The sequence below is a fragment of the Carettochelys insculpta genome, chromosome 2, assembly GCF_033958435.1.
Source record: "Carettochelys insculpta isolate YL-2023 chromosome 2, ASM3395843v1, whole genome shotgun sequence".
Classification (NCBI taxonomy): Eukaryota; Metazoa; Chordata; order Testudines; family Carettochelyidae; genus Carettochelys; species Carettochelys insculpta.
In genome coordinates, this window is record NC_134138.1 from 221864676 (window position 1) to 221884943 (window position 20268).

Genomic DNA, 20268 nt, shown 5'->3' on the forward strand with positions numbered 1-20268 from the left:
TAAGCACATCTCTCTCCACAAAACAAGAAAGGAAGCAGGTATGAAACATGTACATGTATAACAAAAGGTTCAACAGGTAGACTAAGGGTATGACCATTAGAACAGACATGGTGCCAACCAGCTAAAAGGGTTCTTCTCTCCAACACACTCAGACTTTGAAAGAGGGAAACCCTGCCAAGTTTTGTTACCATTTTAGGGGGTTAACTAAGACTGAAATCTATGTGAATATTTCACAAAAAAGTTCACAGGCAGGCCTTATGTAAAGCCAACCTTTCAAGCTAATAAAGGAGAACCAGAGACCAGGAGCTGGAAAGCACATGAAGCACACAGCACTGTGCCCAAAACATAGTGAAGAGAGCTCTATAAAATTAAAGCCAGAGCCTCAAAGTGTTAATTAGAGAGAGGCCTAATTTGACTTATGCTCAAGGTTCTTTTACTAAGTTATCTTATTAACTCTTGCTATTTAATTCATTTTCAGTGCATCAGATGAGAAGTCTAAGACACAGATATCGCAGAAACTAGAAAATACAAGGTCTTCAAAACTGGAAGATAGCTATTATTCTGTAACTGTTGCTTTAAAACGCCTGCTTTAAAAACAAATCCAACTTACATTTCAGTGAGTCATCACATCTGTCTGGCGGTGCCAAGGTTGGCAGATAAAGGTACAAGCATGTACCTTTAAGGTGAAGTAATAGGTTTAAAGTAACAAGAGCCCTATGTAAGAAGACACAGATTTCCTTTAGAATAGTCAAAATGATAGCATTATGAAAGTAGAAAAGGACTTCTGCAGAAATATCTGTAAATGTGAGAAAAAGAAACAAAAAGACCTACTCCTGCTTACAAAATTAGGCATGAAAAAATGACTAAGATGGGCTATATGAATTGCAGCCTGCTGATAAAGACCTGTTTGATGGAATCTCATTCTGACTGAGCCTGCAACACTGGCAAGCCCCATTTTGCCATCACAAAACAAGGCGGGGGACCCAAGCTGCATTTTACTTGCTAGTTTTCTTACTGCTTGGAAGCAGCAAGCTTAAAAGAAAACCACAGCAGCAGCAGCAGCAACAGCAGCAGCAAGTGTCCAAATAATATTGTTGTAGTAGACAATCATTTAATAAGAAGCTGAATAAAATAACTTGAAATTAAAACCAATTCTTTAAAGCAGAATTTACTGTGACAGTTTGTATTTCCTGAGAAAGTCACCCTCCAAACACAGAAGCCTTAGTTACTGAGCAGCCTCTTACCTGAGCTGATCATACTGTGCATTCTTTGCTGAGCAAAGAGCTGTTCACGTCCAGAAACTCCATCTGAGGAAAAACACGATTCGCTCTCGTAAATTGTTTGCAGCATATTCCAATCAGTCGGTACTTCAGCTACACGAAAGATTCATCACTGTACCAAACAGGGGCGTCAGGAACAACCCTCTCTAAGCCTATCTCCTTCATAGGGGGAGGACGAAATAATAGACGCTGGTTCTTAACAGCATTTAAGTATTTGAATACATATCTATTTAAAAAACAAAACACAATGACAATCCATTTTTACTTTGCCCCAGTCTGCTGCAAAATAACAGGAAGGACTCAGTGGACTATGCACCTCTGAGTTGGAATAGTTGTGTTCTGGAAGCCAAGAGCAGGTGGATGAAGAAATGGATTTGTGCTTCAGGCTTGCTTGTGGGAGGGGAGGGAGACTAAAGCAACTTTTAAAAAAAATAAAACCAAATAAGCCTCGTTTCCAGGGACTGCAGCCCCTGAGGGCTTAGTTTCAATTACCCTCAGCCTTGACAAGTGTTTCTGTCCCTGTGCCTTCCTCCTTTCTCTCTTCTCTATCTCCCTTGCAGTCTCTGTCTGCAAAGTTGGCTGAAGCTAGTGATAACTCATTTGCATATGAATCAACAACAGTGTGGCCCATAGGCAACAGAAATAGAACAATGGCCAGCCTGAGCCAAAAATAGGTCAAGCATGGCCGAGTGATTGGAGCCTGCATTAATGCACTTAAAAATACCACAGCAAACACAGCTGTCCAGTCTCTGTCTTTCAAACTGCATTTCCCTTGCCAGTCCTCAAAAGTAATTAACCCTTTCCCACTGTCAAATCTATTTGTGTACAAATTATGTTTTTGAGCAGCTTTTCAAGCAAGGAAATGAGAGGGGGAATACAAATTAAAATTCTAGCTTTATGTTTGACTTCTTTCTTTCTCCTCCTTTTGTGAAAAGAGAACAAAATGAGAAAGGCTCTGGATTCGTTCTAAAATAATACTGGAAGCTTTTGCTCATAATGTGGTTTCTGCCTCACCCACGCACAGCAATCCTGGCATTCTATTTTTGTTGCCTGTTTCTCTGGCTACACTGCAGTTGGCTGTAGAATCTTGCTTCTGTCTTTTAAGTTTCAGGACCTACAGTCACCTCCGAAGTAGTGGCTTTTGAAACCAAACACTTGGGGGGAGGGACGGGTTAATGAGGGATCCATCTTTTCACTTGCATTATAAGCAGTTTGTTCATTTTGAGGATGATTGACACAGTCCTCGTGTCTGTTTTCAACTGGAGTACAGCATATTAGAGATGCACTAGTCTACTGATTTATTAGGATTTGGACAAGACCTGCATTAGCCTGCCTCTCTTGCAGCTTCAGCACTAAACCATTTTACTGCAGTTCGTTTAAGAGGAAACATGGACTCAAAATAGCAGCTTTCAGACTTTCAGAGCAATGTTCAAGCCACGTATGTCCTGCAAACCATAGTGTGATGCAAAGCCAAATGCAGTTGTTGCTTTCTTTTTTCTCCCTATACTCCCAAGAACTATTTAATTGGATTTTAAATAACAGGTAGACGCAGACTGTATTTGCCTATTCAATACACAGGTCATCCTGCCTATACACACAGAAGTCCATACGTAAGTCAATATTACAGATGATTCACTTGGTTTGGGTTGGTTCAGTATTGCTACCTAGAGTTTTCTGTGTACATAACTAGTGCAAAGAGCCAGATGGTGTCCACTTTTTAATGACCATATGAACAGTATAAACTAACTACAAACCTTTCAAAAATATAAGTGCATCCGATTATTCCAGTTCTGAGAAGCAGAAGGCAACCACAGCAGGCTAGTTATTTCTCTAGAAAGCCAAATAAAGCAGATGCACATGTTCAATTGTCCTTTCGAGACTCAACTGATCTCTAAGACATTTCAACCCTACCTCTCTTCTCTCTTGGAGATGCAAGGTTACTAAACTGAACTACGGATTCTATTCTGCTCTTCAGCCAAGCATAGAGAACTGAACTGCACCTTACTGAACAGACAGGATAGAACTAGTTTCAGCACAGACAACAACTCTATGCATCTACATCAGTTGTGTTGATTCTAAGGACCATTACAGTTGTAACCAAGTAGTCACACAAGCATTATTCCAAATATTTCAATTGCCATGTCCTATGGCACCCAACAGAAAGTTCCTCTCCCAGCTCTCAGAAGTGGATTCTGGGAAATGTATATAGTCCACAGGTGCACTGAGGGTCAGCAGTGGGAGGCCTGTTGGAACAACTGCATCCTTCATCCACAGTCTAGCTGCCACTCTGGTCAACCTTGCTTTAGGGTCCATACAAGGTTTTTTGTGGAGATAGTATCTCAAGATCATGTATCTCAACACCCTATATTTTAAGAATCTGTCCAGGATGATTCTCTGTCACTTTTAGGCATATTGAGTTATTGACTTTTCACTCCATCCTCACCACACTACATAACCATTAAAAGAGTTTGCATGATTTAGAGTACACAAAATCAAGGCAGAGGATTTTTTATAAGTGAGACACATGTATTTAACACATGCAATATCAGTAAACAATAATAATATTTGAATAATAAGGATGCACAAGGATGTGAATTGGGGGTATAGCCTGGACCTCAATTAATTTATACTACTGTGACCACTCTTTTTAATGTAAAAACCTTCAACACACCTATATCAATCCACAAAATAATAACTGCAACTAAATACATCTCTATGGGATCCTTATAAATGATTACTAGTGATCTCTCTCATTCCAATTAGAGCTGTCTGAACATGAGTAATACCAGTCACTTGTCATCACAAATTTAATGTGCAAATGCTAATGCTGTTTTTTCCCCACAGCACTGCAATACGCATGCCACACCTCCTTGGCTGCACTCAGCGTGGTTGACACTGTTACATCATATCCCATAGCTACACAAGGCATATCACTCTCACAAGAGTTCCTAATGAACGTTAAGCTACATGGAGGCTCAAGCATAAAAGTGTCTGGGGCAGTTTTTTGAAAACAGAGACTTAGAACTGCCATCATACATCCATCCATTCTGCCATGATCTGAGCACTAGTGCCCCTGGTTCCAAAGCCCTCTTTAACACACATACTTCAAGATGTTCCCATTTTACATATTATTATCAATGCTTCAGCTGTTAGTGGCCCGGAACTGAGATCTGGTGTTGTCATTTGCTACTCTCCACTGCCCATGATTTCTGCCATTCTTCTGACATGGTAGCACAGTTTGATGGTCTGTAGGCATGAATTTCCACAACATCAGGCACTGGTGCATTTATGTCATGGACCAGAAGGAGGAAACATTTGCCGAGGTCAAAATAGGAAACTGCTGTATAACCTGAGACTGCATTGGCGGTTAACAGTCCTCGTACAATGTTCTGCGGTTGCTTTACAGGAGTAAGGATGGATGTCTATTACACTTCTCTCTAGTACTGGGAGTTCCAAAATCATTTCAAATATTACATTCCATTCAATGTAATGGTGCAAAAATAAGACAACTATGTCAATATCATCTGATAATAATGATATTCCCAAGAGTTTATGTTTTTCAACCATCTCTATTTGCTGTGCAAGGATGTTGTTTGCTTCCTCATGAGAGACAGCTCTGTCCTCTCTATTACCATCACATCTCTGTACTTTATTTCAGCTGGGGTGTTATCACTGTTTGTGATGAACCAGTTGTGGTTTACTGCATGTCACTGGTGAAATGTCGTGTCTTAAATGGATTACATACAAATGATGCCAATCAACTGTGTCTTATCGACACTGATGTGCAAATTCAACATTATCTGAGCTGCATAAACTCTGCTGCTGCTCACCTGAGACAAAGGGTCTTCGACAACTGGGACATCTACCCCAAGACAAAGCTCCTTGTATACCATGCAGTGGTTGATCCAACACTACTGTACATGTGTGAAACCTAGACAATATGCAAGCGTCATCTGAAAGCACTTGAACAATATCGTCAATGCTGACTCAGGAGAATCCTGAATATATCTTGGGAGGACAGGCACATGAACACTCGCATCCTGGAGAGTCAAACATGACCAGGATTGAAGAATTATCATTCATCAACAACATCATTGGACTTGTTACATGGTTCATATGTCTGATCAGCAGCTCCTGTTTTCCAAGTTGGAGGAAGGACAGAGGAGCATTGGGGACCAGCAGAAGCAACAGAAGGACATGCTGAAGGCACACATGAAAAAGTGCAGCATTGGTGTTGACACTCGGCAGAACCTTGTCCAAGACTGTCTCCAGTAGAGAACAGTAACCCATGAGGGAGTGGCACAATTTGAGAGGTCCTGCTGCAGTGCAGATGAGGAGAGGTGGAGAAGAAGAAAAGAAAGTCAAAAACTGTCCCATGCCCCTCAAACAGCTACCAACATCTACCCCTTTGTGATAAGATCTGCAGCTCCAGAATCAGGGTGATCAGCCATGAATGAACTCACAAATAGGAGGGTGACATGAAGACATTCTACTTGTTACTGTGTAACTGGCAAGAAGAAAAATTTTCAGTTATCATTAAGAAAACTTTCTGTGGAGGAGGCTGCGAAGTTGTACTCAACTGTTGCACTCTTCCTGCTTCTTTAGCTCTGTTAACCTTGTGTTGAAGTCTTTATGCCTGTCAAAGGACAGGTTTACATCACCTACCTGCTGGCTTTTGGTCACTGTAACCTCAGAAACTCATCATGAGTCCTTGATGATATTGCGTGGTGGACAGGAGTTCCCTAAAAACTATGGAACTGTCAATAACTGTGGAGGTGACTTCTTGTGATGCATGTCTAGCTCACACCTCTGCCTGCAGCTGTTTCTTTATGTTAGGCATAGCATGGGTAATATTTATGTCACCACAGCCAAAGAATATTGAGATTGATATTGGAGCCAACTCACATGACAAAATATTCTTCTTGTTCAACCCTGCTAATTGGCTTGTAGGACTATTCTTCTTGAATAGATAAGTACCACGTATTTTTGTTGAATCAATCTGCACACATTGTTGGGAATTTTGTTTTTTGTTGTCACTGCTAGCATCTCTGTTTTCCTCGACATTGTGTCACAGAACCCTGTGGGCTAGTCAAGTTCAAATTCTTTCATTTGGTAAATTCCAATTTTAATCATTGCACATGCGCTGACGGATGTTGGTGGCATTCCACCACTGACAATGTTGACTATTGATTCTGGGCAATGAGTGGGGTGTAAGGAATTGACACACGGGTCTAGTTACTTACTAGTAGGTTCTCTATCCCCAGCATCTGCAGCTGGGGGATCTTGTATTTGTGACTCTGGTGTTCTTTATGTCTGCAATATCTTCAACCAGACACATTCCTAGGTGGAGGCTAAGAATATACATCTTCTGAGTCTCTGGTTTCAGGATGATCCAATGACATTATGTACGTGGTCATATCTCATGAAGGTGTTTTCCATGTACATGCTGCTCCATGTTCCTGGAACAAGGCGCATGACATGCTCACTCTTCACAGACTACTCTAAGACATTGCCTGACATGAATTCCTTGGCTCACAGCTAAGATGTCTTTCTATAAAGAGGTAAAACTGCACCAGTTTCATGGCTTTTAGATGCATTGGCCCACCACCTGTTCTGAGTATACATAAAACATACATTTTAAATGCTATATATAAAACTACAAAAAATGTTATTTATTTCAAGAAAAATAAAAAAATTGCAAAGGCAAGTCATAAGTGAGTACTTTTGCAACCTTGATTCTTCATAGAAGAATGACAGAAATGTAGGACTAACAGGCTATGTCTACACAGCAGCACTATTCAGAAATATGATATTCCAAAACAGGTATTCTAAAATATCTTATTTTGAAATAACACAACCACACAGAAAATGGATTTTGTAATTCCATTTCTGGATCCATAGTGCTATTTCAAAATAGTGCCACTGGAGCCCATTATTTCTTATTTCGAGATAGCACTATTCCATGTCTTAATAGTGCCTATTTTGAATCAAAATTATGCACTCTCTACTTCAATTTCATTTAGAAATACTGTGTGCATCATTTAGACACCGCCAAAGTTATTTCAAAATAACTCCATTATTACGAGGTAATTTTGCCATGTAGACACAACCACAGGGATTTCAACAGGTAATCTAGTCCAGTCCCCTACACTGGATGCAGGATGGCACAATAAAAAGACCATTACTGACAGATGTTTGTCTAGCCTGTTCTTAAAAATATCCAATGAGGATGATTCCACAACCTCCCTAGGTAATTTGTTCCAGTCCTTACATACCCTTACACTTGGGAAGTTTTTAATAAAGTTCATTCTAAACCTCTCTTGCTGCAATTTAAGCCCATTGCTTCTTGTCCTATCATCAGAGGCTAACAAGAACAATTTTTCAGTCTCCTCCTTTTAACAACTTTTTATATACTTGTACTTTTTCTGTTCCTCTGTTATCTTGCCTGCCCTCAATCATCTCTTCTCCAGACTAAAGAAGTGGAAGTTCTTCTCAATCTTCTCTCATAGATCATGTTTTCTAGACCTTTAATCATTTCTGTTGGTGTCATCTGGATTCTTTTCAATTTGTCTGCATCTTTCCTGAGATGTGGCGCACAGAACAGAACACTACTCCAGCTGTGGCAGGGTACAATGGAAGAATTACTTTTTGTCTCCTGCTTACAGCTCTCCTTCTAACATATCCCTGACCATTTCTCCAGTTTGCCCAGAATATTTTGAATTTTAATCCTGTCCTCCAAAGCACAAGCAACCCCCTGCTACCTTGATACTGTTTGAAAACTTCAGTAAAAAAATGATTAACATTAAATATGTGTAAATCTATCCCTTTTCAGCAAACACTTAATCATGCCTAAATCCTATAGATTTCAATGGGATTTAATCATATTTCAATGCTTTTTTGAATCAGCACGTACAATACACTGTGACCACATTGGCTTATGTACATCTTTTATAGACCCTAAAGGGGAAGGAAAAAGAGTTCACATATGAAGAAAATCTGTTTCTTTTATTATTATTATTTCTAAAGCTAAGCATGTTTCAAGTCTGCCCTTTCATGCAGGCACATGAGTTTTCTCTTCATTTTCCCCCATGTATGTTCTACAGCTAGGCTTTGTCCACATTACAAAAATAACTTCCAAGTTGCTTACTTTGAAGTACAACTTTGAAGTAAGCAATTCGAAGTTGAGTGTCCACACCCACCCTACTTTGAAGTTAAACTTCGAAGTAAGGCAGTACTCCACTCCCAGGAATGGAGTAAGGACTTCAAAGTTGGGATTCCTACTTGGAAGTTAACTTCGAAGTAAGGGGAAAATGTGCGTTGACTCTCTGCTGGCTTCTTTGAAGTAGTGCCTAACTTTGAGGTTAATTTTGAAGTTAGTAGCTAGTGTAGACGCACCCCTAAGCCGTGTCTACACATGCATGCTACTTCGAAGTAGCAGCACTAACTTCGAAATAGCGCCTGTCACGGCTACACTTGTTGGGCGCTATTTCGACGTTAACATCGACGTTAGGCAGCGAGACGTCGAAGCCGCTAACCCCATGAGGGGATGGGAATAGCGCCCTACTTCGAAGTTGAACATTGAAGTAGGGCACATGTAGACGATCCGCGTCCCGCAACATCGAAATAGCGGGGTCCGCCATGGTGGCCATCAGCTGAGGGGTTGAGAGACGCTCTCTCTCCAGCCCCTGCGGGGCTCTATGGTCACCGTGTGCAGCAGCCCTTAGCCCAGGGCTTCTGGCTGCTGCTGCTGCAGCTGGGGATCCATGCTGCATGCACAGGGTCTGCAACCAGTTGTCGGCTCTGTAGATCTTGTGTTGTTTAGTGCAACTGTGTCTGGGAGGGGCCCTTTAAGGGAGCGGCTAGCTGTTGAGTCCGCCCTGTGACCCTGTCTGCAGCTGTGCCTGGCACCCTTATTTCGATGTGTGCTACTTTGGTGTGTAGACGTTCCCTCGCAGCGCCTATTTCGATATGGTGCTGCCCAACGTCGAAGTTGAACGTCGACATTGCCAGCCCTGGAGGACGTGTAGACGTTATTCATCGAAATAGCCTATTTCGATGTCGCTACATAGAAATAAGCTACTTCAATGTAGGTTTCACGTGTAGACGTAGCCCTAGAGTGTTTTAGTGATAGTAGTTATAAGAGTACACTTTTGAAGTGATGTAATAGTGATGAAGTGGCTTTAAATATATTCAGGAACACTGAGGACACTCCAAAGCACTTTAGCCACACTGAGATCTCCTTACAGTGATTTCACAATGTTCTCTCTTTGATCCCCTAAACTGAAATAAATACAAGTAAATTAAATTTTAAAAAGAGCGCGCCACACTAAGGTTGATAAACTAACCACTGAAAAATAAAGTTCAAGTTTCCACTACATGAATAACACAGCCACATTGTAGCTGAATAGTACTTTTCCCTCTGTTAAATATAGAGAATTACTGGGGGGTTTTTTGGGGTGATTTTTTTTTTTTTTTTAACTTTGCACTATTCAATAGGCATTCTATTGTTTAAAGTAGTTTAATTATTGTTGCAATAAAGGCTTAACGTTTGAAATTTCCTTGCATATTCATGCTTGACATCTCCACCTTGATGTTCCATTAGTGCAAGTTTCATGTTATGTGGATATTACATAATGTGGATATTAAATTTAAGTTAAAATATTGCTATTTAGGTTGCAAGGTCATACCCTTGGAAATTAAGAAATGTAAGTGTTATGGTTGCCCATGTAACCTTAATTTGGTCCTCTTATGCATCCATCCTTTGCAACAAATGAGGCAGAAGTCCTGTGGAAAACAGAGCGTATTGTACAAGGGGCAACATTACCATCTGGAATTTCCTACCTTTTAAGTACTCAACTTTGCATTGTAACGGCCTTAAAATGAAAATTTTGTCTGTGTGTAATTTTCTAGGACTTTTTTAAAAAAGGTTTAAAAATGTATGGTGTGCCACTGTAACACCTCCTCACCCTGTTACACATCATTTGCAGGATGTTAACCTAGCACCTTCAGCATTACAGCTACCACTGAAGCTACATGACAATTAACTACATTAGCTAGCTTCAGGAGAAAGATGTCTTTGCAGAGGTGTGAGTGGGTCACTGGATCGGGGGAAGCCCAGGTGGCTTGGTGAGCTCTCTCTGGGTATGTCTACACAGCAAAGTTATTTCAGAATAACAGATGCTATTCCGAAATAACTTTGCAAGCATCTACACAAAAATAATTTTGAAATAGTGGAAAGCTTATTTAGAGTTCTGTAAACCTTATTCTACAAGGAATAGCACCTATTCAGAAATGGGCTGTATAGATAGGAAAGGGGGGTTATTTTGAAATAGGGGGCCTCCAGCCCTATCCATGGTGCCCTGCTGGCCTTCTCACAGCGGCCTTAAATGCGATTCATCATCCAGTCAGTGTGGGTGCTCTATACCAAAATAGCTGCGCATTATTTTGATACGCCTTTTTTGTGTAGATGCGCTATTCTGAAATAAGCTATTCCCAAAAAAATCTCTTCCAGAATATCTTATTCCGAAATAATGGTGCTGTGTAGACATAGCCTCTATATCCTCTTCATCCCCTGGATTTAGGTGTGATCTTTCCTCACATAGCTCACGTGGGGAAGGGTAACTGGGTGAGGGCCAGATGCTGGGTTTGGGAGTTTACATGTGGGTGACAGTCCAGCAATTTCTCCCATTCTTCTTACTACTACAGCTGCTCCAGAAGCTCCTTGGTGTCCCAATGCACTGTGTGCTGCTGCTATTATTTGACAGTGCCAGGAGCCCTGTTGCAAGGTGTTCTGTAATTGTGAGTTGGTTATTTCTTTCAAGTGAGAGAAGGGAAATTGTGATTTGTAAAATTTCTGATTTCAATTATATCTGAATGGCATGTCATGGGACAAAGAAAAGATAGTTCTGCAGCCTCAGGGGACTGGATATTAAGTATGCTGCAAACAATGGAGGTGTGGGGGCATTCAAAGAAAAGGTTGCAAGACTCCTTCATAGTAGGTGTTAGACTACGTAGATATAGCAGCCTCTGCCAGTCCCCTGTATAATCATGTAGGATCTTTTATTACTTAGAGCACTGCTTGGATACAACAGGATACTGCCTGTTTACCTACGGATGCAGATATCTGAGGACAGACATTGGTATCTGCTTATCCACAAGACTTTGCTCCCAGGAGCTGCTCTGGCCAATGGAGAGGAGCATGGTGTAGTCATACCCAGGAGTCAGCAGCACACACTGGCAGCTTGTCCCAGTCCCGTCACTAGCAGTGCTGTACAACCTCAGATGGGAAATGCCACAACTGGCAATGGGGCTGGGAGTGCTGGAGCTGCATGGCTATGAGGAGCTGCCATTGTACGGTGTTGTCTCCAAGGAGCAGTAGCACCACACTCCTCTCCTTTGGGCATGGTGGCTCCTGGGAGCAGAGACCTGCAGCTCAGTGGATCCTGATGTCAGATATTTGTATGCATGGAGGGCTCTATTAATACTGTTGCTTTGTGATAAGACTACAACATTTAGAATAAAATAACAAACTGGAGATTTTTGTAAATTTCTGGAAATGGTCTGTTAATTTTTCACCATAGTAAGTTGAAATCACAACCAAGCTGAAAATCAGTGATATCAATATACTTACTGGAGTGCTGATAAAGTGTCTGAAAAAAATCACAGGACAATCTTTTTTTTAAACCAGATAATTTGATGCTTAAATAATGGCCAGGGCTTCTCAGTTGCACTGCTAAATTTTTAAATGAGCCCCAGGGTGTTTTCTGTTAAGAACAATGATATTGAAAAGAGCAAACCAAACCAAAATACATCGTCTTAGGTAATTTAACAATCCACTTGATTAATCAAGGGCAAAGGGTTTACCTAAAACTTTGAAAGGGACACTCTTTAAATAGGTAGACCAAGAATGTGACCTGTTGTACCAGCTATACTTTAGATTGCAGTTACATGCATGCATATGCCACTTTCCCCCACTGTAATGTTCTGATTGCTGATCTCCTTCTGTTCTGCTCTCATTATTTGCAAACTGCATTTATCGTAAAGCTGACAAGCACACAGAGAAAACATGTGAAAACATGCCTCTATAGAGATAAACTGAGTACTCACTGATTTATTGTTAAAAAGTCACATCTAGAACTTTTCAATACTTTCCTTATGGGTCCCCATCAAATCCCTGTGGTTTCGGATATCAGTAGAAATTGGGTTCTCTGTAAGTTTGTTACGTTTCTCAAAATGTTTTAGTAAACCTGGATTCATTTTGAGCTAATATCATCCTTTTATCATGGGTTCTAAGAGATTTAGGGGCAAATCCTCAACTAGCATACATTTTTTGTAGCTCCATGGACTGTTGACGATCTGTCACTTACTCATATTCAAAACCAGTCAAAACATGAGGGGTAAAAGCCTCCTGAAATAAATGCAAAATAGTAGAGAGGTTAGATTTCTTCTGAGGAGTTCAGTAAATTTAGCTTTACTTGTTGAAACCTCAAACAAAAAGGTTGAAAATCCCAAATAAAGCAAAATGAAAGTGAACACGCATCACTGAGCTTTGCACAATTCTGAATAAAAGTAGGGCATAGGTTGCTTGTCCTCCAACCCCTTCCCCATAAATACATTTTTAAATGTTCAGGCTACATAGAAAAAGATTACTTTTACTTGTGAATGCTGAAGAACAAATTTTAGCACTACCAAATCACAGCTTGGAATAGCTTTCAGATCTGTTAAACATTTGTATTCAGCATTTTAAAACAACATTTAAAAGCAAACTGTATATAATGCAGAACCTAAAGAAATACAGAGATCTGAGAATTACAAGAGATTACGAAAAATAATGAATTACCTACACTGCATTGTCCTTGTTCACACAACACTCCCCTCCAAGTCACCTATAAATATACTTCTTCCTTATGAACTTTTCAAAGCTGAAAGACATGTTAACTCTTGCCGTTCACTTTTGTGTTTTCGCATTTATAGAAGATGACATAGTACCTATTATGACTCCCTCCTACAGGGTGCCACCTGACTTATGGGGCTTTCACTGCGCCCACCCTTTTCCACCAGTCTGGGTACCCTTACTCTATCCACTGAGCCAGGCTTTTCTGTCTTCCACGCAGGCTACGTTCACACTTGGAAAAACTTTGAAATGGCCATGCTAAAGGCCAAATCAGAGAATACTAATGAGGTGCTGAAATGAATATTCAGGACCTCATTAGCATGCCACTGGCCGTGGCACTTTGAAAGTGCTGTGTTTCGTTCGCACACAGCTTGTCTACACAGGGGTCCTTTTCAAAAGGACCCTGCTAACATCAAAATCCCCACCTGATAGGAATAAGGGGATTTCACTGTTTGCAGGGTCCTTTTGAAAAGGCCACTGTGTAGATGAGCCACACATGAGCAAAATGTGGCACTTCTGAAGTGCTGCAGCTGACAGTATGCTAATGAGGTGCTGAATATTCATTTCAGAGCCTCATTAGTATTCTCCGATTTGGCCATTAGCATGGCCATTTCAAAGTCTTGCCCAAGTGTAGACATAGCCGTAGGGCCACAACCAGCTGCAAAAGACCAAGACACTGAGATCAGCTCTTCATGGGAAGACTCAACTTGGGAACTGCCCAGCAATCAAGTCCACACCGCTCAGCAATGTAAAAACAAAGCTGAACTGTCTTGTGCTGCACAGGAAACTGTGCTTGGTAAGCTCATGAACTCTTTTCCTCCCTCATTGTGGAGGAAGATATGTACAGCTTCTTGCTCTCTGCCCCACTTAAAAATTACACAAACATCCCCTAAAGTTTATAACTCTTGGGCCGTGTCTACACTAGCCCAAATCTTCGAAATGGCCATGCAAATGGCCATTTAGAAGATTGCTAATGAGGCACTGAAATGTATATTCAGCACCTCTTTAGCATGCCAGAGGCTGCGGCTCTTGGAAACTGCCGCGTCTCGCTGCCATGCAGCTCATCCAGACAGGGCTCCTTTTCGAAAGGACCTTGCCGACTTTGAAATCCCCTTATTCCTATCAGCAGATAGGAAAATGGGGATTTCGAAGTTCCCAGGGTCCTTTCAAAAAGGAGTCTCGTCTGGACAAGATGCATGGCAGCAAGACGTGGCAGTTTCCAAGAGCCGCAGCCTCTGGCATGCTAATGAGGTGCTGAATATGTATTTCAGCGTCTCATTAGCAATCTTCTAAATGGCCATTTACGTCGCCATTTCAAAGATTTGGGCTAGTGTAGACGTAGCCTTGGTGTATACAAGGAAAACATCAGTCTTTATTTTAAAACGTTTTCAGCTATATTTAGGAAACAGGTTACCAGGCATATGAAAAAAATCAAGCCTTTAATAATCCCCCCTCCCCCGCCCATTATAATTATGGTCAGTTTGATAGCACAGGTGTAAACTGAATTATTTTTATGCATAATCATGGCCCAATTATTTGTTTGCACTTCAGTTTATTAAGCATTTCTTGCATAAGACTCAACTCTTCATAGTATCTTATTCTAGGAGTATGGAAAACAGAACCAAGGTGAATTGGATTTTTACCAGCTTCAGCCTGTCCCTTCTGTGATTTCAAACTGATCTGATTTTCCCCCATTCTAGCTCTCCAATACCTCTCTTCTTCCCATACTTTTTGTGAACTTCTACATATGCACATGGTCTCGGCAGCCTGTAATTTTCCTGTCCGATGTCCTACAAGAGAGAACAATGGGAGCGTACCATTTGTACAGTGAGAGGACAGAGTGACATTTCAGAATGCCCTGACGTCATCAGAAGGGCTGATAAACAATCCATACAATTTGGCTGCTTGTTTGCTAAGCTTTATTATTGATTTATTTTTTCTTTTGAGTAACACTGCAGGGAAAAATGGGTAAACAAGAGGTTTTGCTACAAGTCACACTGCCCTGTACAAAAATGTGAAATGAACTGGTGTTGCCAATCTTCAGATTAATGAAGGAGTTTAGAGTTTTCATATTTTATTTTTGGATCCAGATATGGCAGCATTCAGTCTGATTTTAAAGAGATTGATCTGCATCCACGACATCTTTTCAAAGATATCACAGTTTTACTTGTTTTTGCAAGCTGCACAAAGCAGCCTGAATGTGACTCACTCTCCATACTATTAACCTGAGCTAGTGCTCTTTTTTGCAAGCTGGGGACAAGGTAACATTAGCTACTCCACCAGAAGCAATGACATGCTGTACTTTGTCAGCAAGTGAGACTTGCAGCAATTTTATTGTGGCTGTGCCAGAATGGAAACTTGAAGTCCTTTCATATGCTGAATGGCAAATATCCACTAGTACATTACTGGTTATTTGTAAATTTATAAGCTTCTCTTTCTCTTGAACAATTTAGGTAAAGAACACATAGAGAAACCATTTTTGCGTTAACAAGATAATGTTACTAACCCCAAAGAGTCTGTTTGGAGGACACTGTTAAGGATTATTTAATATATTAATCATAATACCTAATACGAAAGGAAACACAGTCTAAGAAAGGATTAGCCAGTGGCTAGGACACTGCTTTTAGACCTGGAAGACTGGGATCAATTCCTTGATCTGCCACAGAATTTCTGGGCATGTTACTTATTCTTGTATATCAGCTCTCCATCTCTAAAAAGCTAAAAATAGCACTTCCTTATTGCCAGGGATTTGTGAGAGTAAATACATGACAGACTGAGGGACACTCAAATATTGTGGTAGTGAAGACCATATCAATTCCTTAGAGTATAATAACAATAATATCCCTACAGAACCTTTTATCTACTTAGTAATTTGTATGCTGCATTTTTGCCACCTGAAGCTGACAAACTCCAGGAGTTTACTGAATTGTCTTTTACTAATCTGCACTGTTTGAGATGTATAAGAAGTCCTGTGTCACCTTACAGACTAACAGATATTTTGGAGCATTAGCTTTCGTGGGTAAAGACCCACTTCGTCAGATGCATGAGACTCATCTGACAAAGCGGGTCTTTGCCCATGAAAGTTTATGCTCCAAAATCTCTGTTAATCTATAAGGGGCCACAGGCTTTCTTGTTCTCGAAGATACAAACTAACACGGCTTCCTCTCTGATGTCTGAGATGTACAATCACTGCTGAGAAGAAAACCTAAATGGGTTGCCACTACAACAAGTGGCATCTTCTTAAACAGCATGGAACAGGCACAAACAGCCTTCCTTTTCCAAAAATTTTCCCTTAGATTATACTTCATCCAACCTCCCACACTTTGGATAATTTGCAGTCATGTCGTTCCACCTTATGAATGAGGGGAGGGGTATCCAATAGAAACACTGAAAGAAAAGAGGCTTCTCTCTGCTTGAGCATTAATTTAAGAAAGGGTTTTAAAATATTTTATTAAATTTCCAAATACAAAAATATAGCAAAATACAACATTCATCATAGTACACAGAGTAAATAAAGAGGTTAGGATAAAGGGAGGGAAAGGGAAGTAATCTATTTATATTCAAGGTCTACTTTAGCCCTAGATCTCAAAAAGAGTTAGCCCAAATTGCTTTAAATTTTTCGGTCATTCTCCTTCTGTGGCAGACTGGAGGTTTGCTACCTGTAAGGTCATTCATATCACATAATCCGGTATCAATATTTGCTGGTAATTGATTTTTATATTTTTGCAAGATTATTTTTTTAATAATCAAAGCTGCTGGCTACCTTACAACCAGGTGACCTCCAAGTATCAGGAATATACCCAAGAATGGAACTCAAGCAGGATGGCTACAAAAACCCAATATCAAGTTAGTCCTTTGACCCACCTCAGATCAGAATTTCTTGATCAAAGAGCATTCCCAAAACACATGAGCTAATATAGCACAAAGGGAATTAGATTTTGAAGAGTTGTCAGCTTTTTTGATGCTCATTAACAATAGCTTAAATCAAAGGCAGGCAAAATACAGCCCAGAAGCCCAATCTGGTCCACCAAAGCTTAGGCTCTGGCCAGGCAAAATCCTCTGGGCCATCAGTGTCCAGCCTGGGGCAGGCTCCTGGGCTGCTGCGTTGTGCATGATGCTCAGTGTCCAGCTGTGGGGATCATGTGCATCTCCGCACAGCACATGCCTGTGGAGGTGGAGGCTCTGCTTGTTGCCCCCACACCCAGCATCATACTCGTAGCTCCCATTGGTCAGAAACTGACCAATGGGTGCCGCCTGTTCCATGCTTGCTAGCCTGAGCAGCCCATGGAGCCCCTCACCCTGATGGCATGCCAGGCACAGACAAAGAAGGCCCCAGTAGCTGGCTACTTTAAGAAGCATGTAGAATGGACTGCAGCAGGAAGGGATCCTCCTTGCAGGTCCTGCTGAGTGGGAGAAGCCTAGGTAAGCACTTCCCAACCCGAGTATGCACCTGGCATACATTTCTGACCAACACCCCAACTACTCAAACCCTCTGCAACCCCTCCTGCACCCCTGTCCCTGATCACAACCACATCCCAGACCCTGCACCCTTTCCTACACCCCTCCCCCAGGACAGAGTCTACTTCTGCACCCAAACCCTCTTCCAGACCCTGAACCCCTGCCTGCACCCCAATCCCTGTCCCAGGTCACAACCCTTCCTTCACCCAAATTCTCTTATAGATGCCATATCCCCTTGTGTACCTCAAGCTGCTTTCTATACTCAACCTCCATCCCAGACCCCACACTCCCTCAATAGGAAAGCGTGGCCCTTGAACACTTATCACAATCATGGAGTGATCCCCCCAGCAAAAATTATTGCCCACCTCTGGCCTAGAGTATAATTTTGTGCTCTGTTTGGCCCACCCTGAAGCATGACTCTCTTGGTAAATTCAGGTTAAAATAGAAATCGTAATCCAAATCCAAATTTGGCTAACCCATGAAAGAGTCTATGAAGTCAAAGGCCTTTTTGGTGTTTGAAGAAATGAGCACTAGGAGTCCTTTATGATCTCTCAAATTGGCAATTACATCATATCTTAGATTGCGGAGGCATCTGAGTTTCTCTGGTATGGGAAGCAGAAGCATAGTTTACATCCAAGACCATAATTTCCTTCTCTCCATTTCTTTGTAAATGTGATATAAGAAATGATACAGCTTATAATGAAGGGTTTATGTATTTCTGGTTGTTGATGAAGAAGTTAGGAAATTTGTTTAGAAAATAAATTCTAATTCCTACTGGATAGAGCTGAAAATGAGATGTCCATCAGCAGAGTGATATGTAATCTCCACCTTTTAGTTGGGGTCCATGCATTTGGTGGCCTGAACAATGTGGCTGGGTCTACACGTGCCCCTTCCTTTCAAAAGGGGCATGTTAATGAGCGGGTTCGAAAGATGTTAATGATGCACAATGGCGGCCGTGAAGATTCGAAAGTGCGGCTTTTCGAATCACTCGCTGCCCGTGGAGAGGTGACCTTCTGAAAGGACCCCCCCAGTTTTCGAAAGCCCTTCTTCCTATCTGGCGATCGGAAGAAGGGCTTTCGAAAACTGTGGGGGTCTTTTGGAAGGTCCCGTCTCCATGGGCAGCGCACGATTCAAAAAGCCACACTTTCGAATCGCCGCGGCCGCCACTATGCTAATGAGGCGCTGCATATTCATTGCAGTGCCTCATTAGCAACTTTCGAACCTGCTCATTAACATGCCCCTTTCGAAAGGAAGGGGCACGTGTAGACACAGGGTGTGTGTACAAAAGATGGTCAAATACCACACTAGTGCCAATCAAGACATGACACACTAATAGTCCAATCTTGAATATTTTCAATGATCTGCAAGCCCCTCACCCTGCCACACACACCAAACCTTTAGTCTCCAGCCATAGGATTACCCAGTCTCCACACATTTGGTCAATCAAATCTGCCATATATATGTAAAACCAAATAGGAAGAATGGGCTTTCAAAATCAGGACAGTGTGCATTCGGAAAGCAGCATTTTCAAATTGCGCATGGCCATCATTATGGTAATGGGATGCTGCATGTGTCCAGACATGCTATTTCAAAATAGCTGGCTACTATTTTGAAATCCATTCTTGTTTGTAGCATTCCAGAATGGATTATTTGCATTCCAGAATGGATTATTTCAGAATAATGCTGCTGTGTGGATGTAGCCTTCAAGATCATCTTCCACTTTAGAAATTTTGCGTTCTGTTTCATCCATCCACTGAGACACAGCATGCAGAACAGTGTTTCTCAACCAGTGGTAGGAGTACACGTGGGGGTACACCAAGGTCCTCCGGAGGGTAAATCAACTCATCTATATATTTGCTAGTTTTACAATAGGCTACATACAAACACTAGTAAATTCAGTACAGTCTAAAGTTCATTGGACAATGACTTGTTTCTACTGCTTCATATACCTTATGCTGAAATGTAAGTACAATATTTCTATTCCAATTCATTTATTATAACAAAATGGCAGAAAGTAAGCAAGTTTTCAGTTGTAGTCTTCTGTGATATTTTTGCATAGTTTGGAAGTACAGTAAAATTCCTCTAATTCAGCCTCTGATGGTCCAGCGATCCTGATGGTCCAGCATCCCCCGAGATACATGTACCTCAAAATTTGCGTAAGTCAGGGGGGCTTCTGTGGTGGGTTGGGGCCATGGGAGGCAGGCAGGAGGGGTTAAACCTGGAGTGGGTTAGGGCTGCAAGGGGACCAGGGGGTGGAGTTGAGCCAGGACGTGTAGGGATTGGAGCTGGGAAGTGTGGGTGGGGAGGTGAAGCTGGAGACACGTGGGGGTGAAAAACCAGCAGGAGCACAGGTGCAGAGGCTGCAGGAGTGCGGGGGTGGTGAAGCTGGAGATATGCAGGAGTACAGAAGCTGCAGCAGTGCAGGGGGGAGAAGGTGAAGCTGGAGAAACGCGGGGATGCAGAAGCTGCAGAAGAGTGGGGTGGTGAAGTTGAGATGCCTAAGGGTGGTGAAGAAGCTGCAGATGCACAGGAGTGGTGAGCTGCAGCTGGACACGGGGGGAGTTGAGCCACAACAGGGGGGTTTGAACTAAGGTGTGGGGGTTATGGTGACGTCCAATAGTCCGGAAAATTTTGTAA

The 20268-nt window shown here is 41.7% G+C and overlaps 1 protein-coding gene across 1 annotated transcript in view; it reads right to left on the reverse strand.

Moving 5' to 3' along the window:
* Positions 1-20268, reverse strand: part of LOC142007955 (histone deacetylase 9-like) — a 488069-nt gene that overhangs the window by 133741 nt on the left and 334060 nt on the right. The window contains 1 exon segment of the mRNA XM_074984651.1: positions 1245-1307. Within this exon segment, the coding sequence (XP_074840752.1) occupies positions 1245-1307 (63 nt within the window).